Source organism: Metopolophium dirhodum, chromosome 1 (assembly GCF_019925205.1).
Source record: "Metopolophium dirhodum isolate CAU chromosome 1, ASM1992520v1, whole genome shotgun sequence".
NCBI lineage: Eukaryota > Metazoa > Arthropoda > Insecta > Hemiptera > Aphididae > Metopolophium > Metopolophium dirhodum.
Window position 1 is genome coordinate 117,844,129 of NC_083560.1, and position 9,684 is coordinate 117,853,812.

The 9,684-nt window shown below is 28.7% G+C and overlaps 1 protein-coding gene across 2 annotated transcripts; it reads right to left on the reverse strand.

Moving 5' to 3' along the window:
- On the reverse strand, positions 1 to 5,393 carry LOC132935523 (uncharacterized). 2 transcript variants are annotated; one of them, XM_061002108.1, is made up of 3 exons: positions 5,153 to 5,393; positions 3,261 to 3,339; positions 1 to 2,493 (listed from the first exon to the last, which is right to left on the reverse strand). In XM_061002108.1, the coding sequence occupies exon 3, from the start codon at positions 2,351 to 2,353 to the stop codon at positions 1,577 to 1,579; it is 777 nt and encodes a 258-aa protein (XP_060858091.1). In that variant the 5' UTR covers positions 2,354 to 2,493; positions 3,261 to 3,339; positions 5,153 to 5,393; the 3' UTR covers positions 1 to 1,576. The 2 variants fall into 2 exon arrangements, with proteins under 2 accessions (XP_060858091.1, XP_060858092.1); XM_061002109.1 differs by lacking the exon at positions 3,261 to 3,339.
- Between the last annotated feature and the right edge of the window lie 4,291 nt (positions 5,394 to 9,684).

Genomic DNA, 9,684 nt, shown 5'->3' on the forward strand with positions numbered 1-9,684 from the left:
CGAGGTCACTGTATTGAAATATGTCGTGTTACCTTTAAAAGGAAACACACTGTATACTAGGTAGATAAATATGGTGCAGAAAAATAAATCCACGCTATTTTGTGTCCCTCGCATTTCATTTTTTTTTTGTGCAAAGTAGTTAATATAGTTTTAACGTATTTTTCTTTTAGTTTTCATACAACAATAAAATATAATTTAATTACAAAATCAACAAAACATATAACACCATAATATGCGCTTTATAAATAAATACAGTATTATTATAAGCCGTAGAGCATTGAAACAAAATTCATCCGTTTTAAGTGGACACGTGTCCTACGTATCACATTTTGGACAAATAATTTTTTTTGTCTAAAATCAATAATGATAATTTGTACCAAACGTGCCTAAATATATTATAAAGTTGTTGTTAAAACACTTATTATGACTTATGTACCAATTATCTTTAGTGTTATTTTTTTAATTCACAATGAAATGTATACTTACATACTTACATGTAGTAGGTACTTATATTTAAGAAAATATGTATCATACTATATTATAAGTTGTACAAAAATAAATTAAAATGAAATTGTATTAATAATAATTAATACGATTTTATTCAGATTTTTAAAAAATGAAAGAACATCACATCAACGTAAATAAGAAAGGAAGATATTTTAAAAAACGTGTATACTTAAATATTGTACTGTTTGGATTGTGTACATTAATTGCAATAGCTATTTTTTCATTTTAAACGTATATTAAGTTAAAAAGAAAAATAATTTTTTAATTATTCAACTACATGTCTAAATGTATAATAAATAGGTACATGACTTTTATTTTAATTTTTAGCATTTTTTAAATGTATTTGTGGTTAATTTTAGTTTCCTAGTTGCCGATTTATGTATTATTTTTTGAACAACATCGGTATTTGTTTGAAAACTATATATTATATAGTTAATATATAGATTTGTATGTGTGCGATGGATGTAGCTAGGATCAGTTTTATTTTGATTGAGTTATAGCTCATTTTATCGATATACCTAATCCGGATAATAAATTAAAAGTAAGTACCTACCTCTACGTACTATAACATTTTATTAAATCGATTTTTAAATTGTATATTTTTATTTTTATTTTTATTACTTATTATAATTTGTAATTTAAAAATAGAAGTCAAATTCACTTTAAACTTACATACTTTTATACTTTAAATTTTAATACAAATATGAAATCACTTTTACTGGTTCTTTTTTTAGAGTTTTGTAAACTTAAAACATTCAGACACAATACTTATTTTATGATTAATTGACTACCTAACGTATTGATTATTCTGGTGTAATATAAATTAATTTCACTTATTTGGGGCTTAATAATTATAATATTATTATATATAATTATCTTTTATTTCGAATTATAATATTATGTGTGTATAGTACTATGTGTGTGTGCGTATTAAGATGGTTATAAACACACACACACACACACACACAAAAACAATACAACTTAATCAATTCGATTTGATTTAAATGTTCAGCCATAAAAAAAGGATGGCTAAACAATTCACGCGTGATTTGATATAGGCTGAAAAATATTATATAAAAAATTTGGCACCACCCATTACTATGTTCCACAGCTCAGTAAGAGGTACGTGCGTTCTGTCGATCTTTCGCTGTATTTCCCGTACAATTTGCGCAGACGTCTTGGCCGTCTTTGGGAATTTAAATCTCTCGCAAGTCCGTTTTGAGCCCAGATACAATGGCACGTCACAGTAACGCACCAAACTTGGACTTATCGTGTGCGTGTACTCGGCCAAGTACAATATCTCCGACAGACGAATGTTATTGATCTGCAACTCGGCGGTGCTCGTGTGCGGCGTCACGTCATTGGTGCACCGATTTCCCGGCGTCAGTCTCAGTTCGTGGTACTCGTGGCTCTCGGACACGGTCAGCGTCCAGGTGGCCATCGAATCGACGCTGGCGATCTCGATGTCCGGCAACAGGCGAGTGTACTCGCAGCCCAGGTCCTCCATGACCTCGGACAAAACTCTCTTCGTCCCCTCGTGGCTGGACACAAACTTGAACTGGTCAAGTTCTTCGTCGTCGGTTTCCACCGTGGGAATCGCGTACAGCATAACGCCGTCGCGGTCGTCGTCCGACCGTCGGTTCAAAAACTTGTACGCGCTGTTGTCGCTTATTCGTTTCTGTATCGCCTCGGCAAGCGTGTCCATGGACACGTTCTCCAACTTAACGTACGGCGCGTGCGTGGGGTCTTCGGATTCCGTGAATTTCATGATCTGATGCGTTAAAACGCCGTTGGATTCCAGTTCGTGTTGTTGCAACACAAACGCAGCGTAAATAGTAGAGGTCATTTTCGATTTTTTTTTGTTCACCTAACGCGATAATATCCACTTAATTACGATGTAACGAAATTCCCAGGTTGTTGTTTTGCTTTGACTGTGATTCAGAGACCTTCCGTATCCAGTGTGATCCAAAACACGATGACGCAACTCTGTATACAAATAAAACGTAATCTTTTATTATATTAAAATATTATACACTTTAGGAACCTGATAATACATCGTTTTTAATATAAAGGATGACTGTATTTGATCTCTATGCATACACATGCATTTCTATAGGAACGTTATTATTATTGAATCCTCAATAGAAATTTTAAATCAACTATTTAACTATTTACATTAATTGGCAGATTACGCTTATAAATTTGCTTCAAGAAACACAAATAATCTCTTATATGTTATACCTATAATTATTTTATTTTGTTTTCAGGGAAAGCAAATATACATTCAATTTTAATCATTGTGACTACATCCAGAAATTATTTTCTAAACCTATATTTTAAGAAAATTTATTTGAAAAGAAGTTAATAAGTAATAACGAAGCTAGTGGAGTGTGAGATATTCCATATAATATACGTGAATTATGTTTATATTATTATGATGTAGGTGCATTGACTAATTAATGTAACTAGTAAATATAATTTATGTGTTGGTATAATATATTGCATATTGAAATTTTTTTTCATTATTGTACTATAACTGACATTATTATTATTATTTTATTATAATTTATTACAATATTAATTATATTAATGTAATTATTTCATATATATTTTACAATAAATAATTTCACAACTCAGCAAAATTTAACCAATCGATAATGGTAAATAGATATGAAATAATAACTTTAGTATAAGTAATATCTTCGTAAAAAAACTTGTTGCAAATTATGAAAAATATTAAAAAAAATAAATACCCCTCTAAAGTTCTATTGTATGTAAAAGTTTCGATCCAATGAGATGCTACAATGTTTGAATTTGTTGAAAAAATGATTGCTGAAAAAAATAAACACCACTGTAAAACCTTTATAGTATAATATTTATAGTTAATAAATAATAATTAATAATTAAGGTGATAGTTCAAACAGTGTGTGCATTTAGTACATCCCTAGAATACCGCCGCAGCTAGCCTCCTCCAATTCTGGTTTATGTATAGATGTAGACAATAGACGTGTAGCTGGGAATGGAGCTGTATTGCTGAACATAGATTAGTGACGGTGACTAGGGTGGTATATTATATAATGTAATTTTTTTTACTATTAATTTAGTATATTTGGTATATAAGAACTGTAGACTAACGCACGCGAATTGCGAATCGCGATTAATGTTGACTGTACATTTTAAATGCATAGGTATTCTGATAGCCGTCAGCGTTAATATATTATGGCATTAATTGTTTGTACCTTGGCGTTTAAAAACAATTTTTTATTTGACCGATTTGGATAATATTTAGTCTTTAATAAATATTTTTTTTTTATTTGTCGGTATAATATTTATAGTAAGCAAATATAAAATTAATAACAAGTATAATACATATTTAACATATTAATATATAAATTATTATTTTATTTTAAAATTACAACAGTTAAATATTTATTTTGCATATGTTACATTATTATATAATAGTTTGAATTGCATAACGTGCATGCTGCGTGGAAATTTACATTTATTATTCGCACATTATCTAGTTTGAAGTTGCACTTGTTAATACCTAAAAACCAGGTGCAGCCACTATATTATGTTATATAGGTAGTAAAGAAAGTGAGATGCGTTACTACCCACTCAAAAATCGATTTTGCGCAATCGAAGTTGTTTTTATGATTACATTCTATTGTGAAGATACAATGCCGTAACTATACTGTCAGAAAATTAGTTTAAATACATGAGAATAAATTAACAAAATTGTTTAAAACACAATAGTGTTATAAGTAACAACATTTACTATGTGTGCGTAATAAAATCAAATATTCAAGTACACGTCTTAAACCGTGATTTGTTTTGATACAATACAAATATTTGAACTATTGGTATCTAGCTACATGCCACAGTTTGGTTACCTTAAACATAATAGTATATAATACCTATGCACTGTGGATATTTTTATTATTACGCCGTGCGCGCGTAAACCTTCCAGTATCATTTATTATAATAGTATAAGACACCAATAAACGTCATATTGAAATAATATTATGAATTATACTAATATTATACTATTATACTAATCTGTGATGACGTGTCGTTTTTATTTTATTCTAGTTAAACTCAATAATTCTGTGTAAAAACCAACAAATGTAAATCATTTAATGGTTTAAAAACATTATGTTATCGATATAAATGCTGCCTGTCTGCCTACATCGCAGATAAAGTTATCTTATGTTTGGGACAAACAATTAGGTATGTTAAAAACTTGTACCGAATGGTTTTGATTCATGCAAAATATTTATTTTTATTTATAATTTCGTATTCGTCAATGTATCACGAGTGGTACCAAAGTGTGACCACTTGTGGATTAACATTTTAATGATTGTTCAAATAAGTTAAAATTTACCTATATCGTACCCCTTAAAAATCGGTTGTATAATAATAGTAATTTTCGTATTAGTCATTAACCGTAGTTATAAAAATAAAAATAATAGCTGTGGTAATGTAATATACCTACCTACACAGTTTGCGAAAAAAAATAAAAAACAGTCGCGCAAGAGGAAAGCCATCGTAAAAATGTGTCTCCTGCGCCGCCCCCTCCAAAATAATTAATAATATTATACAACAATATTATAGTCGAACATTAAATTGTTCGGCTCACTCTTACCTCGGACTCCTGGACGTGCGGTGACACAGTCTGTACGTTATGTAGGTAGGTACTTAAATACTTATATTATATTACAATATTTACGTCCAGCACGCTTGTCCACGTTTACGTGCTATCGGAAAGTCCTCACGTAATTGTGAATATCTAGTTAATAATATTATATTATATTTAGACGACGATTCACCACTTGAACACTTCACAACACGTGTCACGCGATGCTCTGTATCGTTGCCACGGTGTATATGAGTTGCAGTTGTGCTCTGATTTACACGGTCGACGTCGTAGTCGTCGTAGCCGCCCCCTCGTCGGATGCTGTGGTACCGGCACAGCGACGGCGCGACGTTCACTCCTCCCCCTGCTGCGACCTGTCAACTATCGTCGACTATCCGTATTTTTTGTCCACATGTAATGTCATGACAGAATTAGGTAAATAGGTAATATAGCTCGCCGTGTTACAGCTACATACGGCGCGGAGGCGGCGGCATGGTAACAGTAAAGTTATACTTATGACTCATTATAATTTCCTCGTAGGTACAAATTGTAATTGCTAGATTACCTGCAAGATGAGTTACGAGTTGAATAAATGATAAAAGTTCGAGACTTATGTAAAAAGTTTTACGATAATGTCTTGCCTACCTACAAAGCGCGTAAAATATACATACGTTTATTATTTTTTACAATTTATTTTTCATATACCTTTAACCTTATACACGTAGGTATAGATCACTTTCGATTATACAATATATGATGTTCTAAATATTCTATTTTATTTAAATCATAAACGTATTCATTTTTGGCATGCAATACACTAATACTTATTATTTTTGAATAAATAGTGGATTGTTTTATTAAAGTTGAAACCTTGATAACAGGACCGTTGGCTTGTATTAAATATTTAAATTACTTAAACTAAATTGTACAATTTAATATATTTCATACATAATTATAACATTTTTTTTAATGGAATCTTCGTTGGTCTCCAATGCGTTATGAAAGGGCTCGAGTTTGTCGAATTTTCGTCGAGCCTCTTGTATGTCTCAGGTCTCTGGAATCTGATATCACATTCTGTGATAATTTGTTTTAAAGTAGCTGAATTTTTGGCACTTTCTTGGTGGCTTTTTTCTATAAGATGGACATGTGTGTATAGTGTGTATGACCTATTCTGAGGCGATTTAATACAACTTCGTCTCTTCGTTTGAGAGACATTGGATTATTCCATTTATCTGTTGTTCTTCTTATTTTATTTTATTTAGTTTTCGTTTTTAACCATTTGTTTTCAAATAAACAATGTGGAATTTAAAATCAAAACATAATTTTTTTTTTGTAAATTTTGTATATTTTTATACTTATGGATTGAGGCTTTTTAATGTACTACTTACTGGAGTGTTATCTAAACTATAATGTTTATAGACGATAGGCATATTATCTCAATATATTATGATATATATTAAACAAATTCAGAGTATAGGCTGTAAGAGTATATTCATTGTAATTATTCATATAATTTCAAACCTATACCCCCACGGGCATTACTTTTTTTAATAATTTACTTATAAAAACAAGCAATCATAAATGTATAAAACTTTCACCATTATTTGTGGGAATCTTATTAAAATACATAAACTGTACATATTAGTACTCTGTGCGAGAATCGTAGCCAGTCCAGCCCCAGCTCGAATCACATATTTTATAATATGACAAATGACACCGCGTATGTTTGGATATTATTGCAAGGGATTTGTTTCAAAATATTTATAATTTTGAAAAATTATCGACTTTCTTTTTATTCATGGCAAAATATATAAAATAACAAAACAGTCTAACTGTATAATACCAAAAAATGGAAATTTTTATTCGTATTATCGAAATATTCTCGTTTACGTCCACCGGGTACTTATTTTTAGATACCTACGTCGTGTAATGAACAACTGAAGTTCTCAAGCCACTCTTTCCACAATTAAAACATATGCCACCGTATAGTTTAAACTTTAGTAAATTAGCAGAAAGTTTGGCTAGTTACAATATTTTTTCGTATATCTAAATTATGTTTAACATATTTGTAAGTATTATTGCATGATAGCCATTTATATATACTCATGTACTAATTTATATTGCTTTCCCAAATAAAACAAACGTCTACGAATAAATTCATATCAGATAATGTGTCTGATGGCGTCATAGTTTTATTTCCAGAATAAGGTGAAAAACAGCCTAGATCCTGTAATTGTTACGGTCATTAATAATGATTGCTATAGATTTGCTATACTATTACACTATTACCCACAACGATTTTATACGTAAAATAGACAGATTGTCGCTCAGAATTTTATGAACAAATTTTAGAAAACATGTTACCTGTTCCATTTTTTACACTGTAAAAAAAGTTTAAGTATATAATATGTTGTTATATTTTAATAATTATGCTAATATAAATTGATATAAGAGTATAATAATGATAAATTTATATTTTAAAATTAATAGTTTCTGCAGTCAGTAATGCATTTTTTTTTGTTAATTAAGTACATTTAAGTAATTAAGTACCTTAAATATAATTATAATATTATTTAAAAAATGGGTAGGTATAATAAAAGTATTCATAAAATTTAAATTACAATAACTCATTGAACATTTTACAAAAATAAAGGTAATATTAAACAAAACATCAAATAACAAAGATCGCTGAAAAAAAAAATAATTTTTGGATGTTGTATCAAAAATATAATAATGAATTTAATGAACTAAATTTAAGTTCTGTTGTAAGGCGAATTGGAAAAATAGATTTCAACATTCCAGATTCTCAGAATTACCAATTTCAGCTGTTTCAGTTGGTTCTCAAAACTACCGTTAGTCAAAATATTTAAATTCATGATTTTCCCAATAAAACCGTGAACTATACTAATTAATTAACTATTAAATTTGAAAATGTTATACATTTGTAAATACAAAATAATTTGCAGATTTTGGTGATTTAAACGAATTTTTGTAAAATTGTATGCCAATATAATATTTTAAATATTTTCAAACTGCTATTAGAACAACTTATATAGGATATTTTATTACATTTTCAATTATTTTGACTAAGTCTAAAATGGCATTTTACATTAAAAATCATTTGAAATTAAGATAATTTTAAATTTCAAACGACTATAAATTGCTTAAAATTTGTCTAAATATTTTTAAAATTTCATTGTTAATACAAAATGATAATATGAGTAATAGTTGAATAGAATGAATTTCTATGATTAATATTTTCTGAATATTCTCAAATTAACCTAATTTGTTACCTATATGATAAACTGTTATAATATGCCTAGGTACGTTTGAAATTTGAATATACAATGTCGTAGGCATTTAAACTTCAATCGCTCAAAAAATTTGAAGTGGCTTTTCTTTATGATCATTATTTTTTTTTTTACTTTTTTTTATGATTCCAGTTAAAAAAATACGAGGAATCGTGTTAAAATCGTATTAATTTTTAGTGTAAAAATCGAAAAAAAAATAACTTTAGTTTAAGCACTTATAATATGGAAAAAATTGTTACCTTGTGGCTTGTATTTTCGATAATTTTTTAAGTACCTATGAAAGACTTATAAACAACTATGTACTAAACTGTCGAGTTTTTTACTCAAATACAAAAAAGTTATCATTCGTACGAATGTATTTTTTTTAGATATGTATATTATATAGAATCTAAAACCATGTTTAAAATATATAAAACATCCTATAAATAGTACAAAATGGAAAAATAAATACGATTATGTCGAAAGTTTTAACATTTTAGCCTAATTATTTTGTAATTTTTCCTGAATATTTTGAAAAGAACTGGGAATTGTTTACTTTGACCCCTTTAGTAGAACTAATTTGATAAACATGTTTAGTTTTTTTTGCTGCTCCAAAAGATTATTAAAGACACAAACTAATAACATGGATAAAATCGTTCCGCTCAGAATCTAAAAAATCTCATCATTCTAAAACCATTTTTATATCAAATTTTACTTTCACATTAAGTCTTATCTTTTTGATAGTTAAATGATAAAAATCAACAAGTTAACACGTTAGGCGTAGGTGTGTAATATGTATGCAGACTATATATATTGTTTAACTAGTTAATTTAAGATAAAAACTATTTTAAGTGGATCACAATCGCAAAATATTGATCATTGTGGGGGCTCAATAAAGCTAAATTTTCTCCTGCAAATAAATATAAATTAAATTCTCACAAGTTGTTACTCGTAGCTTAAAATAGTCATACACAATATACATATAAATTACTGTTGGTACTAGAGACCGTAGTTTTTAAAATATTATAGGTTATAACACATTTTTATTTGTTTAAAAAAGAAAACATATTTTAAAACAGTAGTTATCTTATAAGGGGATGCTTGTTTACATTTTCAAAAGCATAATACATCCGGATGGAAATACTAATTATAGTTATAGGTTTTTATACTTACAGTTTTTACTTGAACAAGTCACATATATTAAAAATAGGTAGATTTTTGATCTAGCACTTTTATAAAAATGTGTCTCAT